The 21,275-nt window shown below is 42.1% G+C and overlaps 1 protein-coding gene across 1 annotated transcript in view; it reads right to left on the bottom strand.

Moving 5' to 3' along the window:
* Positions 1-21,275, bottom strand: part of CR2 (complement C3d receptor 2) — a 97,784-nt gene that overhangs the window by 14,506 nt on the left and 62,003 nt on the right. Inside the window, exons 22-35 of the mRNA XM_060277482.1 lie at positions 20,134-20,316; positions 19,832-19,931; positions 17,991-18,079; positions 15,790-15,981; positions 15,347-15,529; positions 12,329-12,508; positions 11,050-11,229; positions 9,565-9,759; positions 9,314-9,413; positions 8,218-8,303; positions 5,420-5,611; positions 3,257-3,439; positions 2,745-2,927; positions 1,793-1,972 (exon numbers count right to left, since the gene is read on the bottom strand). Of these exons, the coding sequence (XP_060133465.1) occupies positions 1,793-1,972; positions 2,745-2,927; positions 3,257-3,439; positions 5,420-5,611; positions 8,218-8,303; positions 9,314-9,413; positions 9,565-9,759; positions 11,050-11,229; positions 12,329-12,508; positions 15,347-15,529; positions 15,790-15,981; positions 17,991-18,079; positions 19,832-19,931; positions 20,134-20,316 (2,226 nt within the window). The remainder of the gene's footprint in view (positions 1-1,792; positions 1,973-2,744; positions 2,928-3,256; positions 3,440-5,419; positions 5,612-8,217; positions 8,304-9,313; positions 9,414-9,564; positions 9,760-11,049; positions 11,230-12,328; positions 12,509-15,346; positions 15,530-15,789; positions 15,982-17,990; positions 18,080-19,831; positions 19,932-20,133; positions 20,317-21,275) is intronic.

The following is a 21,275-nucleotide window of genomic DNA, read 5'->3' as shown; positions in this document are numbered from 1 at the left end:
TGGTCAGGCCTTGATCCATTAATGGAGCTGTATATATGTGGCTCACACATAATATTTGAGATGCCCCTCCCTTAAGGACTTAACTGGAACTATAATTTTCAATGCAGAAATAAGGAACTTGTATGAACGTTCAGTTGCATTTTAAATCTGTTTTGTGGTTAGCCTATACAAAGCCAAAATGAAAATCCAGTGTAGCAGAATACTTGCATTCACAGCGTGGGACAGGGAGACTCCACACACCGGATGCTGTGCAATATATAGTTGCCCTTCCTATTAGCACATAACCAGGGTCACAGCTGTATTTTACAATTTTTCCACTGGTATATTGTTCTGATCCCAGAACCCTGTACTTTCCATGCTGGACTTTGGGAGGTGAGGGGCAATGTATCTCTGGAAAACAACAACAACAACAACAACAACAACAACAACAACAACAACAACAACAACAACAAGGGAAGAAGGTATTGTTCCTCAGCAAGACAGACAGAGAGACAGACAGGCGATACATCCAACAATAACATACATAAAAAGTCAGCTTCCTACATTAGATCATAGTACAGTGTGATTAAAATTGGTTTAAAATGCCTTCACTTCAGTTTTTAAACATTACTGTATTAAACAACTTTAGTTGTGTGCTTGTTATTTCCCTTTGTGTTTTTGATCTTTGTTGTGCATACAGCAGTAGTTGTTGCATGCATCCATAGCTGCCCACTTAAACTTCAGCCATCCCTATGAAAATCAGAAGTGCATAATTTAAATGTTTTAGGTACTATCCTCCTGATAGCTACAGGGATGGTAAGAGAGCAACAAGAATAGTGGGTTTGCAAAAGGACAACAGCAATGCATACTCACAAAATCACCCACCTCCACAAACACGGACTTAATGGACCAATACAACCAACAAAGCAACAATAAAACATGTCGGGTGGGGGAGAAATATATACAGTTTTTATATGAAAAATGAAGGATGTTTTCTGAAGGGAAAAAAGCATGCAACACTCCATAAGAGGGTTAATGACGTGGCTACACTTCAGTCATTCAACAACAATAAAAAGAGCTCACAGAACCCTAACTTCTAACCCATTATTTGTAAATCACCAACTACTGCAACATTATTAGCTACAGTGGACAGAAAACAAGGCTGCCCCCCCCAATTTCTGCATACATATTTCAGAATTATTCTCAGTCCTGTCGGAACAACTGGAACTGCTGTTGAACATCAAGGCAACTTCCAGCTTCTCTGTACAGAGGAAGTCTTACGCTTGGGGGTTCATATTCCATACTTACAAACAATGCTGCTTACCTTTATATACTAAAATACCATGGACCTGCACCTCAGCATAAATGCAAATTCTGATCTTTCTGGTAAAGCAAGGTCCTTCCCTTCACCACCCAGATCTTGAGTAGCTTACACAGTGGAAAGAGATGCTTCTATGAGGTAGACTGCATTTCCACAGCAGGCTAAGAGAACTTTGAGTAGCCTGAGACTTCTCAAGAGATGTAGGAGCAAGGAACATACATCTAAACCTGTCCCATTTCATTGAATTTTGTATTCAATTAGCCGATTGATGAAGCTGCTCTCCCAAAAGACAAATGTTTATTATAGAAAGCAAAACACTCCTTGTACACATATGAAGTCATAAATTATCTATACTTTCTTATTTCCTTCCACTGCGAACTACCAGTATTTTTTTTTAACATATAGTGTGTCAGGAATGAAATATCTTTTGTAACAATGTTTTCAGACTCGTATGATTTGCATATGCTGCTTGAAATAAAAAGGCTGACTCACCTTTGCAGTTAGGCGCTGAGGAGTTCCAAGACCCGGATGCTGTACAAAAAATTCTGGCATCTCCTATAATGCTGTATCCAGGATCGCAACTGTATTCTACAAACCCCCCATTAGTAAAACCTTTTGCTTCCTGACTGCTGTATTTCCCGTGAGCGACCACTTGAGGTGGGGGGCACTGCACTGTTGAAAGAGAGGGTAAAGTATATCAGGGAGCTGAAAAATGAAAACTGTCACAAAATCTGGGATTGTGACTCAGATTACATCTTCCAAATGCTAGTGGATGGATATCACAGAGGACATAAAGCTGAACACAGTGCCGGATTTAGGGCGGTGTGTACTAATGTGAAGTTTCAGTGAGCCTAATATACTATAAATCCCAAGAGGGGTGGACCACTTCTCTGAATCACTGTGGGTGGTGAGCTGCAGGCCCCAAGAGTAATTTAGTACCAAGCTAGAAGTTCCTAAAAGGGCAAATTCTGACCCAATCCCTGTGAGTGGCGATACTGTCTACGTAAGCAAGCAATTGCCAAGCAAGTCCAGCACAGTCAAAGTCTACTTCAAATAAGGAACCCTACCAAATAAATGAGGGGATTAAGAAAAGGAAGTTGAACAGAAAAGTTGCAATATTCCCAGAATGCTGGGGAGGGGAAAGTTATTCAAAAACCACAGTAATAGAAACTCACTAGAATCTAAACTGCAGATCAGGAAAAGTACCACCAAGGAAAGAGGATGCCAGCATGGTTAAACAGCAGAGTCAAGGAAAGTATTAGAGGCAAGAAGACTTCCTTCAGAAAGTAGAAATCTTGTTCAAATGAAAATAAAAAGGAGCACCAATTTTAGCAGAAGTGCAGGTGACAGTAAGGAACAAAGACCAGTGTTAACATCAGTATAGATGATAAAAAGCAATTATATCCTCTGTTGCTGAGATTGTACAAAATGTCATCTTAAATACTTTCACAACGTGGCAGAGGGCTGCTCCACTCTCCAGAAGCTGTGCAGGAAATAGATGCCTTTCCAACGAGTGAGTAACCAGGATCACAGGAATAATTTACAGACTTCTGAGAAGTAAACACTTCCCCAGAAAAACCATTGTGATTTCCATTGGGTATATCCAGAGGCAAGGGGCACTGTGATACTAAAAGAAAAACGAAATAGGAGAGAACATTCACAATAGCATATCAATGGCACATTTAACTGAAAATGTATTTAATTTTTTAAAAATATTTTTATGTATTTATTTAAATTTCTATGCCACCCTTCATCTGAGGATCACAGGGCAGTTTACAATATAAAAACGCAAAAATACAATATTACTACTTGTGTGAACATTTACTGCAGATATTCCTGCTTCCTTCTATAACTAAAGAACTATAAATGCTCCCTGATTATTGAAGTTGCGAGCATGTATGTATCCAACTCATATTCATGCTTGCATATATATGGATGCTTCGTATTTATACTTGCCCAGTTCACAGTGAGGTAGAGGAGGGTCCCATGTACCATCTACTTGGCAATGAATCTCTCTTGTTCCTGATATTTTGTAGCCAGCATTACAGTCTAAAGTCACCCTTTGGTTATATGTGTAGGTGTCTGAATAACCAGTTACTATCCTTCCATTCCTTACTTGAGGGGGTGGACACTGAGTCACTGAAAAGACAAAGTTTCAACAAGCATACAGTACTGAAGGTAAAAAGGGAAATACCTGTTCTCTGCATATCTGTGCGTTTAGCTGGCAGTATTATAGGCATGTGGATTGTGGGCTGATAGAATAGGGTGAGGAACCTCAGGCTCAGGGCCCAAATGTAGCCCACCCTGCTTCTCTATTTGACCCTCAAGTCTCTCCCCATGTTCAGGGCTGGATTAAACCTTAAGCAAAATAAGCACGTACTTAGGGCATCAAGGGAAGGGGGGCGCCATAAAAAAATTCAGTTGCTGGATTTACCATGGACCATATGGCACAGCTGAACCAGGTTCCACAAAAAAGGTTCCCACAGTAAGTGAAAAATGAATACACATGGACACACACAAATAATAATAATAATAATAATAATAATAATAATAATAATAATAAATTAGTAATAATGAATTAGTAACAATAGAGAGTAATGATATACATTATTCTTGGGAAAACCACAAAATTAGAATCTGGTAACTGGTAAACTGCCACTTGGTTCACTGAGGCTCATGTAATCGTTCTTATCTTGGTCATTTACGCTGTCCTGTTCAGTCACCCACTGAGAGTGAGTGCAGCAGTGTTCAGTACAGTGTTGCCAGATTTGGGGGGAGGGGGGGTTCCTTCAAATTTGGAGATTTTTAAAGGCCTTGGTGAGAATTGTTATCTCCACAGCTTTTCTTGGGGTGTGTGTGTTGGGGACAGCAAAATAAAAACCACATCACGATTAACTCATCAATTTATTAATTTCTCAGCTGAGCTTCAGCAATTTCACTCATGTGCATCGCAAGTTCAAGTGCAACAAAAAAATGTAAAAACAAGATTCAGTCACGCTGAACTTGATAAAATAATTGTAGAAGACAATGTTGAGTCTGCCTTTCCAAATGCAGACATTTGCTTTCATATATTTTAATATTAATAGTCACAATTACAGGTGAAACTCGGAAAATTAGAATATCTTCGAAAAGTGCATTTATTTCTTTTTTGTTTTTCTTTTAATTTTTACAAATGCTTTCTTTTGGAAATTCCACAGTAGTAAAACAAATAGTTACAATAATCAAAAAATAATAAAAAATAAACATCGCTATTAAATTTCATTAATTACATCCCATTTATAATTGACCCACCTAACGACAAATAATTACAATTACAACAAAGACTTGACATATCTTGCTTTGCATGCCATGCATCTATCTCATATATTGGTTTTACCTTTAAAGTTGCATTACTGAAATAAATGCACTTTTTGATGATATTCTAATTTTCCAAGTTTCACCTGTAGTCACAGACTGCTCAGCTAAGTGTTCATTTTCTCAGTTGAAGTATATTAAAAATCCCAACAGAACAGCTATGCAACAAGGCGGGCTGGATGCATTATCTCTACAAAGTATAGAAGCAGATGTGTTATGGAAGATTAGTTTTGAGGATCTGATAAAAGACTTTTCAATTAGAAAAAGCAAGAGAAAAGTAGAAGAAATAGTGGGTGGAAGGTGAGGGGTGTCAGTGGGGACAACGATGGAGTTAGGATTCCTGCCTTCTCTTTCCAGACATTAAGCAGGAGTTTCTTCGCCACTTCCCTACTCACCCTACCAAAGAACTGCATGTTTCACCTAAGGAGGAATGCAGATCTGATTAACAACTGGATTTTATATTTTCAGAAATGGGGTTGTTATGTTGGAACCAACCATTATATGTCTTTTCATCCCAGCAGTCCTAATTATAGTTGTAGGTAGGCATTGCAGCTTGTACAATACTTGGGGACATTTTGGTTTGCCCCAATATGAATCCCCCACCCTTGCCTTTGCATGTTTTTAGGAATACAAATAGCTAATGGTTCTTCTTGTTGGAAAGTAATACAGTAATGACTGCTGTGATTTTGCCAAATGTTCATGCTTATTGATTAACACAACTTCCTGCAATTAACAAAATGGGATGGAGAATATTTAAAAACACACCTCCACAATATGCACGGCCACTCCAAACACCATTTAATCCATCCTTGGTAGTACAGTAAATAGTGGAATTTCCCACAAGAGGGTGATGCTTTTCACAGGTGTATGATACAGCTGTCCCATAGAAGAAGTCATCTATATACATGCCACTGTGCTTGCCATGGGGAACATCTGGTGGTGGGGAACATGAAATAGCTAGAGAAAGGGAGAAGACAAACATAAAGCATAAATGATGTATTCTGTTTTCTAATTCTGATGGCTACTATTGGAGCCAACAGATGAAGTTAACAGCGTATGTAATATTAATGACATAGAATACAGCCAATAGTGAAGAAAATAATACAAGACACCCAGAGCTCCATAATCTGCCATGGAGATTACATGAAACACAAGAACTACAATGGCTACTTATAAATACCAAAATAGAGAGCTGAACTATTCTGTAAGACACATAAATTAGATAATAACAAGACAGAGACTGACCACTTTCTTTAGGCTGAAAGCTTTACCAGCTTAGGAGAAATACAACTGAGGAGCATACAATAAAGAAAGTATTTTTGTTGTTGCTGCAGATACACATCAGAAGAGAGAGGATTAATGCTCCTCAACTGGAATATTGGAAGGAACTTCAGTCAACAATGAGATTGTTAACTACAATTCTGTGAAGACAATTTAAGGGATAGTAGGTACCGAAATGCTAAGGCCAAAGAAAGTAGCAATATTACAAACATTGTTTTAATAGTGTAAGACTAGGGACGTGGGTGGTGCTGTGGTCTAAACCACTGAACCCTTTGGGCTTGCTGATCAGAAGGTTGGCAGCCGATTGGAAAGTCAGCGGTTCGAATCCCCACAACGGGGTGAGCTCCCATTGCTCTGTCCCAGCTTCTGCCAACCTAGCAGTTCGAAAGCATGTCAAAGTGCAAGTAGATAAATAGGTACTGCTCTGGCGGGAAGGTAAATGGCGTTTTCGTGCACTCTGGCACTCGTCAGTGTCTTGTTGTGTCATAAGCGGTTTAGTCATGCTGGCCACATGACCTGGAAAGCTGTCTGTGGACAAATGCTGGCTCCCTTGGCAAAAAAAACCAAAATGACCGCCACACCCCACAGTCGTCTTTGACTGGACTTAACCGTCCAGGGGTCCTTTACCTTTACCTTACCTAGTGTAAGGTGTAAGATATTCCATAATGGTATTCCAAAAAACGAAATTACTGCCATACACACAGTCGCCTTTGACTGGACTTAACCGTCCAGGGGTCCTTTACCTTTACCTTACCTAGTGTAAGGTGTAAGATATTCCATAATGGTATTCCATTATTCTCATGATTTCATGGATAACCTGATACTATATTCTGATACTCTTGCCACAGGATTCCTGTGCTTTATAACTTTGCCATGTGACTGTGATACTGATAATGTAGGTTACACCAGTTTCTGTTAGTCTGGCATCCATCTTGGAACCACTCCCAAGAGCACAAGCCTTGAACCTGTTAAATTCCAACTTTTTCTCAAGAAATACTTTTGCTTTTTGGCCACTAGGTGGCAGCCATATACTGTATCTTAAAGGTAAAGAGACACCCCCTAACCATTAGGTCCAGTTGTAGACGACTCTGGAAGAGCTGTAGAAGTGAACCACACCTACTAGTTATTCACTGATTGTCAATATTTTTGTGCCAGTGATGCTATTTTTACATAGCTAACAGTCAACCCTTGTGGTGGATGGGCCTTGAATCAGCCTCCTGGGGACCCAGAGGCCATTCAGAGCTGGGTGGTGTGCATAGCTGCCAAGTTTTTCCTTTTTTTAAGGGAAATTCCCTTATGCTGAATAGGCTTCCTCACGAGAAAAGGGAAAGCTTGGCAGCTATGGTGGTGTGTCATCCTATCAGGAGGGAGTGGAGATTTAAATGTAGGCCTGGCCCACTGATAAGGACAAACAGATTTGTATCTAATGCTGTGCCTGCCTCACTTCTGCCACCTACCCCGCTGTCTTTGGGGAAGCAGCACTGGCTGTGGCACTGGTTTGGGGCAAGATCTTGCCAAAATCTCACGAGATCCTAAGATCCTATGAGACTTTGGTAAGACCTTACAAGATATCCCCAGATGTTGGTGCCACTGCTTCGCGGGCATCGCCATGGCGCTGGCAGCAGGGTGCAGCAGGTGAATTAATCTGTGATATTACAAAAAGCCTTATTAGGTCAAGCATTGACAGTGACATGCAGTTGACAAATGGATTTGTCATAAGATCTAGTCCCTGTGTCAGTGTCTTTGTTATGTGGTCTGTCATTTAGGTTTGGAGGCTGTCTGTAAGTAGGCATGAGCCTACTGCCCAAGGCTGTGATATATGTAAGCCTATGAGAGGGAAATGTTATTGTTCAGGACGGGTTGTAGATAATTGATTATACATTTCAGTGACTTTAGCTGGATGTTGCATGTGACAAGTGATGTTCTCTTCTAGGTCTATCCTATAGTAGATTTTCCCTTGGTGCCAGCCTTGCCTTGTCAATCTGTTTACCTTGTCAATCTGTTTTCTCCCCCATTTCATTGGGTCCATTTTATACTCCGATACATGTCTGATGCCACTGTTTAAGTTGTGGAGTGATATGGGTAGAAGCTGAAAACATGTAAGTATGTGTAGTGGTCAGTAGCTTCCCATTATGTCCATTATGTAATTGCACAGCAGTGTCCGGAAAGTGAACTTGCATTGACTGATTTAGGCTCAGGTGGAGTAAAAGTTATTAAGTCCTGGTGGAACTTCTCAGTTGCCCTCTGGAAAAATGATAAATGTTAAAATGTGTTCTACTTACGCAGACAAATAGCAGTTTCACCAGTCCATGCTGCTTTTAGGCCAGATATCACACACTGTCTGAAAGATAGACCAACTAGCCTGTACCTGAATTGAGATAGAAGCAATTATGGATTGTCAACTTCTTTATCCCAGGATGCACAGAACTAAATGCATATCACAAAATGTATGCAGTGTGTTATTAGAGGTCACTGCCCACACACTTCTACTGTGCTTGCTGCGGGTGTGCTGGCTCCTCAATAAAACCGCTTTAAACAACTTGTAGCAGAGTTTCTTCCTGGCAGGAAGAACAAGAGACTACGAGACTTGTGCAAAATACTCAGTCAAGAGTTACCTTTATTTCTTGGCTGGTTCACAAGCATTTTAATTGCGACTATATACAAAACTATTTACATACATCTTTCCACCATGGTATAAACTCACAGCATGTGAGTACTCTTTCCTCCTGCAGGATGTTGCAACCTGCTACTTCCACTTTTTATTTTCATCCCCAGCTGTAACCATTCAGCCTAGAATATCACTCCTAACTATTAAAGAAAGATTATTTAAACCTACAAGCACCTTTTTCTGTTTCTTTGAGGAATGACTTCCTAATGTGTACCCATTCAGAACCAATACCAAAGCTGTATATTGAGTGATTATCACAGTAAAATATATTCTTTACAGACCAGAATTCTCTCTTCTGCAAACCCTGCAATTCCCACAAGCATGCTGATATCTCCCTCTATCTGTGGTTCTGTCTCCAATCCTACTGGTACTCCCCTCAGCAGATAGCATAGCTGCCAAGTTATCCCTTTTTAAAGGGATTTCCCCTTATGCTGAATAGGCTTCCTCGCGAGAAAAGGGAAAACTTGGCAGCTATGGCAGATAGCATTAGGCTGCAAGACAAGTTAATGCCTGGGACTGGCTAAATCTGTCCTGGTAGGGGTCCTGTTTCTTCCAAATCTGCATTACAAGAATAAATTGATTTATAAACCTTTTCCTGCATAGGAAGTTAGGTGAGGGGGGAAAGTTAACTCCAATGACTTTTTCTTAAATTGTTAAAGGAAGAGCAGCCCTACCAGAAAAAGTAACCCTATTGATTTCCTAATGCTTACCCTTCCTCGCAGGTGTAATTTATAGTAGAACCAAATAAAAGATCTTTTGTTACAATCAGCCTGCCATTATCTGGTTCTCCTGGATATCCACATGATTTTCCTGTCAGAAAAAAAAAAGCAAACCATACAGAATTTCTCCCTGGAATTGGTTTTAAAGCAAATTTAATTAAAGCACAAAGGAAGAATGGTGCAACTTAATTAAACCACTTATATTAATATAACAATCAATACAAGGATGGTAAGAGACTCACTTTTGCAGAACTCCTGAACTCCTGACCACTCCTGATTTCTTATGCACATAAGAGAGGCCTTCAATCCGGGATGCTTAGCATAGCCTGGACGGCACATGTATTTCACAACTGAGCCAACAGGAAAGGAATTATTTTCTTTATACTCATTGAGAAGTTCAGCAAATTGTAAACTGGGTGGGGGTGCACAGCTACCTCCTGGTGAGATGGAGGGAGGAAGTAGGGAGGAAGAGAGGGGAAAATGAGGCCAGTGTTATTGTGAAGTTCAACAAAGTGTAATATTGTGGTTCTAACTTTAGACTAACCTCCAGTTCCTCCACCTATAATATAGCAGTGGTCCTCACCACTCTTCTCTCACCTGCACTGTATTTATTCATTCATTTGAATTTTATATTTAAAAAAATGCATATATTGCTATACAGAAAAAATTTCAATGCAGTTTACAACAATTATACATACATAAAACCATACAAAAAGTTTAAAATTATTTATTTTATATGTTTATATGTATGTGAAACATAAAATAGGATAATGGGATAATTGCACCGAGCAGGAAATAATATGTACAGCACAAAAATGAGAGAAGCAATTTCATCAGTGGGAACAAGATGTGATGTCCAGTTCCTTACTCAAGCAGATTAAAGAACATTCAAACTGTTTTATTTCTTCTGTTTCTTGGAAGGTGGTAGTGCCTTCACTATTATAAGAAGGACCTTCCTTCAACAGTTGCCAGTTTGACTTTGGGCAGCAGCCAGCAAAGTACTGTAATTGCATTCTGCTTGTGCAACAAAACTTCTCACCCCTCTCTTTTCCCTGTAGGCCTTCTCCAAATCTGCTCCGGAAGGGTTGAGGGAACCCTAGAACAGGTTTAGGGTATGCACAGGGGGAGGGGGAGAAGGGGCAGTTCTACCGCACAACCAAAAGTCATTGCACTAATAGAACTACAGTACCTTGCAGTATCAGAAGGTCGGCGGTTCAAATCCCCGTGACAGGTTGCTTGGTCCCTGCTCCTGCCAACCTAGCAGTTCGAAAGCACCTCAAAGTGCAAGTAGATAAATAGGTACTGCTCTGGCAGGAAGGTAAACAGTGTTTCCGTGTGCGGCTCTGGTTCGCCAGAAGCAGCTTAGTCATGCTGGCCACATGACCTGGAAGCTGTAACGCCGGCTCCCTCGGCCAATAAAGCAAGATGAGCGCCGCAACCCCAGAGTCAGTCACGACTGGACCTAATGGTCAGGGGTCCTTTTACCTTTACCTTGCAGTATCACTCTTTGTCTCTTCTAAGGAACCCTTCAGAAGTTCCATTAATCTGCACAGAACTGAATTCTGTGTGACAGTTCTCTAAGGGTGTGCTTTCATTATAGGAAGAAGCACAACTTTATTTGCCTGGAACCAAATTTTCAAGGCTGAATGGAAGAAATGGTGTAAATATTGCTTTGTAGCTTGCCCTGCTAGAGCCAATATGGACAATCTTATGGTCAAAATATGTACCTTCACAGCGAGGGGCAGGGGAAGACCATGTACCAGATGCTGTGCAGTAAATAGTCCCCTCTCCAATTAGACCATAGCCAGGTTCACATGTGTATTTCACAAACATTCCATTAGTAAACACTGCTGCTTCCTGGTTGTATATCCCATTTTGAACATGTGGGGGTGGCTGGCATTGAATCACTGAAAGGGGAAAAAGGTGGTTACAAAGGAAAAACACATTACAAACATCCTTGGCTGTAAATTCCACATTTGTAAGAACTTAGTCATTTAGTGTGGCAGTACCTACAATTGGGAACTCCTTGCCTATTGATATCAAGCAGGTGCCTCCACTTTATTCTTTTTGGCGCCTGCTAAAAGCATTCTTGTTTTTTGCAAGCCTACCCTAATACTTAGAGAGTTGAAATAATTTTAATCTGTTTTACTATTTTAACTTTTGGGTTTTTTAAGTTGTAAAATTTCCTTGATTTTATTTTTGTAAACTAGTTTTAAATTGTTGTTGTTTTTTTACAATTAAGCAGTGTATAAATTTTATGAAGCAAATAAATAATAAATACTGTTAATAAGTGTGTGTCAATCTGAAATTTTTCTTTGGTTTATTAACCTAGATCATGGCATGAGTAAAGGTTGGCCTAACTTAATATGAAAGGAGCCCCCCCCCCCCAATTTATTGGTTCTGGTACCATTATTATATTTATGCTTTTTACAAAACATATACTAATTCAGATGAAACATTGTACATATCTATTGCACTTCTTTTTGGTTCTGCAATTGCATTATTTGATATGATTCCTATTTCAGGTTTCAGTCCAATCAATAAATCCCCAAAGGCTTATTTCCTCAATCACACCCTATTGCAAGTGTAGCCAACTTGGTGCACTTCAGTTGGGGTGGACTATAACTCCCATAATCTTTGCCTATTGACCATGGACTGGGGCTGATAAGAACTGTAGTCCAGCAACACATGAAGGGCACCAATTTGGCTATATTTATTCAGTGGAATGATTTAAGTACTTACACACCCCTGTATGGTATTGATTTGTAGACACTGGTATGGTATGGTATGGTATGGTATGGTATGGTATGGTATGGTATGGTATGGTATGGTATGGTATGGTATGGTATGGTATGGTACTGATTTGTAGACACTGGGTTTTTTAACATAAGGTCAGATGAGACTTTCATTCTTTTTGGTTCATATCTGAAACTGTCAAAGGAGATCCAAACAAAAGGAAAGCATTCCTGACTATTAGAAGCAAATGAAACATATACTAGTACCTACCCCTAACACAAATGGGCACAGGAGAATCCCATGTGCTGTCAAATTGGCACTGAATTGTGTGGTTGCCTTTCAGGATATAGCCAGGGTCACACTCAAATGTTATTGTCTCTTTGGGTTTAACTTGCCCTCTAGATCTTGTTATTCTTCCATTCTGGATTTCTGGATTTACACAACCAGTGACTGCAAATGAAAAAGGATAAAGCCATTATTAAATTCTATAATATGTGAGACCTGAGAGAAGGGTGTATTGCAGAAAATATAAAACTTTGATGTAAAATTCAACATTTTAACTTTCTAGGATTATAGACAACCTCTTAAAACTTTCCTGATAATTGGGAAGTGTATTGGTTTGATGTTGGGAAAGATTGAGGGCACAAGGAGAAGGGGACGACAGAGGATGAGATGGTTGGACAGTGTTCTCGAAGCTACGAACACGAGATTGACCAAACTGCGGGAGGCAGTGGAAGACAGGAGTGCCTGGCGTGGTCTGGTCCATGGGGTCACGAAGAGTCGGACATGACTAAACAACAACAACAATTGGTTTGTACATGTCCACAGAATGGAAGATGGCAGGATCCCCAAGGACGTACTTTTCGGGGAGCTAGCTTCAAGCACCAGGCCTGTTGACAGACCAACTCTGTGTTACAAAGATGTCTGCAAATGTAACATGAAGGCTGGCAATATCAACCCCGCCAGGTAGGAATTCCTTGCATCCAACCACAGTGCCTGGAGACAGGCAGTCAGGTCATGTATCCATAGTAGTTACCAGAGGAGACATGACCACTGGGAGGAGTGCAGAGAGCAGAACTGCCATGTTGCATATGCAGCAGCACAACTGGACACCTTTATCCCACTGCTGCCAGTTATTTATTGTGGATAGATCAGTTGGTTTAGAGCATGGTACCGAGAACACCAGGGTTGCAGGTTCAATCCCCATATGGAACAGCTGCATATTTCTGCATTGCAGTGTGTTGAACTAGATCAGGCATCCCCAAACTTCGGCCCTGCAGATGTTTTAGACTACAATTCCCATCTTCCCTGACCACTGGTCCTGTTGGCTTGGGATCATGGGAGTTGTAGGCCAAAACATCTGGAGGGCCGCAGTTTGGGGATGCCTGAACTAGATGATCCTCAGGTTCCCTTCCAACTCTAGAATTCTATAATCTGCTGCAGCTGCAGCAAAACATGTATCTCCTATCAGGGCCATCTTAAGCATACCCGGCGCCCTGGTACGAAGATCCCTTCGGCGCCCCCCCCCTTTTCCCAGAGTTGGACCCCCCCAGTCCTTCCAGCTTGGCGGCGGCGGGAGCTGCGTGGGGCTCGGCGGGGATGTCTTTGTGGCCTTGCGCCGCTGGCTAAGCTGCTGGGCGAGGCGCTAGCAGCGCCCGACAGCTCGGTGGTGCCCATGGCCTCGCTGCCGGTGCGGGGCGTCTTGCTCATGGGGCTCTACTGCGGCATCGGCAGCAGCACAGCCGGAGCCGCTGCCGCCATCGTGGCAGGAGCCGGAGCTGGGCCGGGCGCGCAGCTGGCCGCCTTTTATGTGCGCTTCCAGCCGGCCCGAGGCAGAGCCGGAGCCGGAGCGGCATCAGACCAGGCATCAGAAGCGGCAAGCGGCAAGCGCCGAAAGGTGGGTGCTGCAGAGTGAGGCGCTAGCGGCGCCCGACGGCTCGCCGGTGCGCGTGGCCTCGCTGCCGCGGCAGGAGCCAAAGCCGGAACTGGGCCGGGCGCGCAGCTGGCCGCCTTTTACGCGCGCTTCCAGGCGGCCTGAGGTGGAGCTGGAGCGGTGTCGGACCAGGCAGCAGCAGCGGCAAGCGACAGGCGCCGGAAGGTGGGCGCTGCAGAGCGGAAAAGGGAGACCGCCGCGCAGCTCCCCCACTTGCTGGGGCGCCCCTCTGTGCCCCTCTGCGTCCTCTCAGCCCCCAGGCGCCCTGGTGCATGGCGCCACTAGGATCAATGGGCGAGCCGGCCCTGTTCCTATATTGGTCTTTACAGCCACATCAGGTGCTGTAACTCTCCAAATGTTTGACTTTACTCTTGAAGACACACTGTTCCATTGTCTCCCAAGACAGATGTGTGCCAAGAGGACAACAATCTATTCAACATGAAGGCTGCAATCTCATCACACGTAGTAGTAAATTTAACAGAACTCAATGGCTCTTACTTCTGAGTAAACATGCGTAAGATTCCACTGCAAGGTATTAACTATGTTTCCTACATATTAATGATTGAAACATGGATTCATGGAACACTACCTTAAAGCACTGGGAGGGACACGGGTGGCGCTGTGGGTTAAACCACAGAGCCTAGGGCTTGCTGATCAGAAGGTCAGTGGTTCGAATCCCCGCGACTGGGTGAGCTCCCGTTGTTCAGTCCCAGCTCCTGCCAACCTAGCAGTTTGAAAGCATGTCATAGTGCAAGTAGATAAATAGGTTACCGCTACTGTGGGAAGGTAAACGGCGTTTCCGTGTGCTGCTCTGGTTCTCCAGAAGCGGCTTAGTCATGCTGGCCACATGACCCGGAAGCTGTACGCTGGCTCCCTCAGCCAGTAAAGCGAGATGAGCGCCGCAACCCCAGAATAGTCCGTGACTGGACCTAATGGTCAGGGGTCCCTTTACCTTTACCTTTATCTTAAAGCACTAGATGGTTTTCTCAAATAATTATTAGTTGAAACAGTCAAACATTTTACAGCAAGTGATTTGTGGATTGCTTCTTTGATTACAAGGAACATAAACTTTAGGAGGAACAGAAACAAGGAAGAGTCATGGGGAATTTCTGCTTATTATAGTTCATCATCATCATCATAGACTTTTATTGCGCTAGCCATAGGCCATGGCATCATTCGGAAAAATAACAAAAGAAAAAACCATAAAAATCTATTATAGTTCAAAAAAGCATTGCCTTCTATTGAGGCTCAGGTTAAAAGCCCTCATATTAGAAACACAGTCAGAAACAGTCTGAAAAGGAAGTCTCTTTGCAGGTGAGGAGTCTCATATGGAAGAGCTTCAAAGTGATACTTGCCCTGTTCACAGTGAGGTAGTGGAGGCTCCCATGTGCCATCCACTTGGCAATGGATCTCTCTTGAGCCAGCTATTTTGTGGCCAGCATTGCAGTCTAATGTCACCCTTTGGTTATATGTGTAGGTGGCGGAATAACCAGTTAATATTCTTCCATTTTCAATTTGAGGAGCTGGACAGCGAGTCACTGAAAAGAAGATGTATTTAATAAACATAGAGCTACAAAGGACAAAATAAAAGAATAGACCCTCACTCAGTGCACCTGTGCCTTTATCTGCTGAATCATGGACAGGTGGATTGATTTTGAAATTTTAGGAATATTGATAGTTAATACTTATTCTGTTAGAGCTATCAGAAGAAAACGCTTGCCACATTACCAAATCAACACAAATCGGACCTTTCTATATAAACAATAGAAGAACACAGAGTAACACTGGAAAACCACACCTCCACAATACGCACGGCCACTCCAAATTCCATTTAATCCATCCTTAGTAGTACAGTAAATAGTGGCATTTCCGACAAGGGGGTGGCCTTTTTCACAGGTGTATGTTACAGCTGTCCCATAGAAGAAGTCCTCCATGAACCTGCCAGTGTGCTTGCCATGGGGAACATCTGGTGGTGGAAAGCATGGAATACCTAGAAACAGAAACAGAAGATACATGCCAAAGACAATTATTTTAGCAGGTTTAAAAATAAAATAAAATTATTGTGTCTTAGTTTATTTTGCATCTAATCGTTTCCCTACCTAAGGATACAATAGTGCTTTCATTTAATTTGAGGAAATGCAGTTATTATCTTTGTAAATTAGAATCTGAAAGTTTTTTAATGCGCTCTGGCCAGGGGCAGAACTTCATTCTCCTCTGGCGGCAGCGGCGGGGGCAGTGAGCAGGTGGGGGTGTGGATGGCCTCCCGCAGGGGCATGACATGCATCCCCGGGGGCGTAGTGCGCCGCCTGCGGGGGCGTAGCGCCCAGCGTGGGGGAGGGGCAGCCACGATGGCACTCTGCTGGCATTGTGTCGCCGGGGGCGGTGAGCTCCCTCCGCACCCCTCTTCCTCCGCCAGTGCCTACTGCAATTGTATTTATGAAGGCTTATTTTTATATTTGTGAATTGTTATACTGAATTTGTTTTGTAAGAATGTCTGATGGTTTTGTAAATGTAAGAATAATAATAAAAATGTGGACCATGTGTTTTGATTGATAATATTGTGAAAATTAAGTCTGCTAGTGCCTACTAGCCACAAATACAAGAAATATAGTCTTATTGTCAGGGATAACCAAGAAGATTAACAAGAGCAGATGTCTAACACCATATTTGAAAAAGAATATTATAATGTTTTAAAGAAGAGCAGGAAGATATGTCAGCATATTCAAAAGGCTACAAAAATATCAGCAAAAATAATATTATTCTGAGAAATTTATGATTGCAATCATCTCTTTCATTTTACAATCACATAATTTTGTGAAGCTACTGCACAATTTGGCATGGACCTCATTAACTAGAATACTCAGAGAAGATGGAGGGTGGCACATTGGGAATTATTTTCTGGATTTTAGACACTAACTAAAAAGGCATAGAAGGCTCATGTGACACTGCAGAAATAGTACATCATACCTGCCAGTTAGATCTGGCAGTCATTAATTTCATCTTTTGTTTGAAAATTATATTAATTTCATGTAAATAAGGCAGCTTACTTCTTCCTGTCACATCTTTGCAAAGTTCTTTCATTCACAGTATTTTAACCTTTCCCCTCTAATGAAAATCTAAAAAGTACATCTGCAGAAATTTATCTGTGTATTATATTTGCATAACTGTACTCTTGTCAGTCTAATTCACTTCAGGGGACCTCTTCTATAGAAGTTAGTGGTAGTGAATCAGGACCCATTTTTTTTAGTTAATTGTTTTATAACAAAGAAACATTTATCTGGACAGCATCCATGTGACAAGAGATGGGCAAAATTGCACTGTGCCATTCAGGCTAACAGGTAAGTAACAATTGTTACAGGCACAGGAGCAAACTCAGGGCTGAGGAACCTTTGCCCCCCCTAAAATATTTGAGGGGGCTGCTCGCCCCCGAAGTTGATGAGAATTGCCATTCAAATAGTGTGTGTGTGCCGCACCATGTGAACAATTATGCAGGGTGGGGCTTACCTGCCCCCCTATTTTATTCAAGTTGGCAGCCCTGGTTACAGGTAAGTCCCTCCCTCACATTAGTAGGTTCACAAAATAGCTTGAGGATACAGGAGTCCGCTTCACTTTTTCTTAGACTGAATGTGACCAATATTTAACCATTGTCTATTCCTATGTTTATTTGCTTATTTCAGCAGTCTCAGAGGTTATCCCAAAGAGCGAGTTATACCGGGCTTCGTGAAATAAAGCTTCCATGCCATAATTTGTTTTACGCTATTTTTAATGTTGTATTTTCAGTTTCTGTAACCTGCCTTGGAACCTTAAGGTGCAGTACAGGTAAGAAATTAAAGTAACAAGAGCAACATTTTGACACCAATTTACCTCTAATACTGCTAGACGAGAGCATGCAAATGTATTTACCCTTTACCATTCATACTAAATTGATTTTGAGGTGTTCCTGGTGCCATGTAAGAGTACTATTTACCAACATAGCAGTAAAAAATATGTTTTACTTACGCTGACAAAGGGGAACATCATTAGTCCACTCTACTTTTCGGCCAAATATGACACACTTTCTGCTGGAAGTACTACCAATTAACCTGTGCCTGTATCAAGAAAGAAGTAGCTGTGGGTTGTCACCTTCTGCCTCATGAGATGCATAGAACTGATGTGTTTAGAATGTAAATGCTCTGCTTACCAACTTTCCACAAACAAATGAAATGTTTTTTGAAGGACAGGGAAGCACATTTATTGTCAGCCAGGATTGTGCAGATATCTCAACATATCTTGCAATATTCATTTAATTAATATGTTCACCCCTCTTTCAATTGTTCTTGGTGTCGAGCATCCCAGTTTACTGATATCCATTGAGCAAGCAATACAGGACACTTCCTGGGGTAATATGGATTTATAACACAACTTACCTAATTTATTTTACTTGTATGTTAAGAAATATGATACATTGTCCGCTGAAAAGAAGGACTGAAAATGGTTACATGCCAACACTGATAAAAGCTAGCGGGGCTGGTCCAGGGAGGTGATCAATGCCTCATTACAAGAGGAGGTGGTTCCTGCCTGCTTGAAGGAGGCAGTGGTAAAACCACTCCTTAAGAAACCCTCCCTGGACACAGAAATCTTTGACTACCAGCCAGTTGTTAATCTCCCCTTCATGAGCAAGGTTCTTGTCAAGGTTCTGGTGGTTGTGGACCAGACCCAGGTGCTCTTGGAGGAAACTGATTTTCTAGATCCATTTCAGTTGGGGTTTAGGCCTGGTTTTGGCACAGAAACTGTTTTGGTTGCCCTACATGATGACCTATGTTGGGAGAGAGACAGGGAAATGTTTCCCTGTTAATTCTCCTTGACCTCTCAGCAGCTGTTGATACCATTGACCATAGCATCCTTCTGGAGCAGCTGTGTGAGTTGGGGATAGGTGACACTGCTTTGTCGTGGTCCTGGACATTGCATTCATCATCTGAGGCCCTATACAAGAATGGGCCTTTTCTGTAGTGGCTCCCCATTTGTGGAATGCTCTCCCCAGGAAGGTTCGCCTGGCACCTTCATTATATATATTTGGGTGCCAGGTGAAAACGCTCCTCTTCAACAAGGCCTTTGGCTGATAAGGGGGGGGGCTATTGTTTTGACTTAATTATTTACTTGTGTTTTATCTTGCATTTTACTCTGTGAACCACCCTGACATCTTTTGATGAAGGGCGGTATGAAAAATTAATAAGTAATTTTTTGCACATGGAAGCATGTGCAAAGACTTCTGCTTGTGCAATGTGGTACTTTCTATCCCTTCCTGTGTGTCTCCTGAAATTGCCCCCCCCCCCAAACAGTGGGGGGAGGAGCAGGGAGGGGATTGTTCTGCCTAGCAAACTGAAATGCTTCACAGTAGGAATGTTCCTCATAGGGTGGCACTGAATTTCACCCCGTGTGCACAGATTCTGAAAAACAAAAATATCACCACACCCAGTACATAAGAGCTCTGCTGGATCAAACCAAAGGGCCACCATTCTCCTACCGTATTACAGTGGCCAACCATATGCCTACTGTAAGTAGACATGAATGCAAAGCACTTTATTCTGAACAAATGTGCATAGGGTTAAGCATAGAAAATCGTTAGTCTCTAGGGTTACAAGCTCTCTCCTTTTCTGTGTTCTCAGTGCCTTTAAAAACTACATAGTGAACCAACAGAAATAAGTCAAATGAGATTTTCCTGTCTGTGAGATAAAATTGAGAGAAAAAGCTTTACCAGATTCTTTCTGCTTATGCAACTACAGAGGATAGAGGAGCCCTAGTGGGAAGTCAGGCCAGAGGGATCAGAGGAATTCTCTCTTCTTGGCTTTCCTGATGCTTACCCTTCGTTGCAGATGTAATTTACAGTGGAACCAAATAAAATATCTTGGGGCACAATCAACCTCCCATTATCAGGTTCCCCTGGAAGTCCACAAGATTGTCCTAGCAGGAAGAAAGAGACAAAGTGTGCCTTAAAGTACAATGCTGCTCTAAAGTTTCCATCTCCTTCTCATTTTAAATTAATAAATTATCAAGGGAAGAACTGCACACCGCAATACATCTCTTGTATTCAAACCACTGAAATGATTCAAGTTGGTACACGGCCCATTCTCACAAATATTTCAAAGAATGTTATGACACTCACTTTTACAGCGCTCCAGAACGTTGGACCATTCCAGGCTTTGCAGGCATGTACTAGAGTACTTCAGTCCAGTATAGCCTGGACGGCACATATATTTCACAATCGAGCCAACAGGAAATAAATTCTTTTGCTTATACTCGTCAGTTAGCTCAGCAAAGTTTAATCTAGGTGGAGGGCCACAGCTGCCTAATGATAAAAAGAGAAGAGGGGTAAATCAAGTAAATGTGAAGCTCTGCCCAGTGCAATTTTGTCTTTTGAACCACTATATCATTTCCTCCACCTGTAACACGGAAATGACCATTTCTTATCATCAAAAGTAACCACTGGGGCAGTAGCTGTACAGAACTAGTAGGAGTCTTAGTCCTTGTGGGATATGCCGCAAGTTAAATGTATTAGAATGTTAATGCATTAGGCTTTCTGTATTTATCTTCTAGCTGTTCTCGACCATCTCAGCGTTGGTATTGCTGTGGTGCTGACAACTTTTAGAAACAACAGACAGCAAGGGAACTGCCATCTCACTGCTACTCTCACCATTTGAGCTGGGGCCCCCCTCCCCCCACCAGAGGCCACTGGTGTGGAACTGTGAGGGAGAGCAATAGGATAACCTCTGGCATTGATGTTATCAACAGGACACCTGTGGGCTTACCTAACATGATGGGAGAGACAACAACCCAGCAAATTACAGCTAGGCAAAGACAAAGGCCTTACACCCTGAAAGGTCAACAACTTTGCACTGCATTCCGTCTCTTCTGGGCAGGTTGGGCCACCAGGCTATTTTTCAGGCCTGCTTTACCTGTAAGCAGCTCATTTCCAGAAAACTCAGAAGAGAGGAGATAGGGAGGGAATAGCTTTAATTGGATGCTGCCAGCAAAGATCAAAGAGAGATTAATTAGGACTCTTCCTCCTCTTCTCTCTGGGGATAGTTCTAACTGGAAAAGGCCTGTAGAGAGAAAAGTTCTAAACTGATTGCTGCGCTAGTATGTAGGGATGTGGACTTAAGAGGAGAGACTAGGAGACAACAAATTAGCAGCAATGTCTACTACACCATCACCAAGGAAGAAAGGTATGTAATGTGGCTGGGGGGGGGGAGGACAATAGAGGGGTACTTCAGTTTACAAACACAACTGGTTCCGGAAGTCTGTACT

The sequence above is a fragment of the Zootoca vivipara genome, chromosome 7, assembly GCF_963506605.1.
Source record: "Zootoca vivipara chromosome 7, rZooViv1.1, whole genome shotgun sequence".
NCBI classification, from domain to species: domain Eukaryota; kingdom Metazoa; phylum Chordata; class Lepidosauria; order Squamata; family Lacertidae; genus Zootoca; species Zootoca vivipara.
The sequence above is the reverse complement of the archived record's forward strand: the minus strand, read 5'-3'. Positions and strand labels throughout refer to the sequence as shown.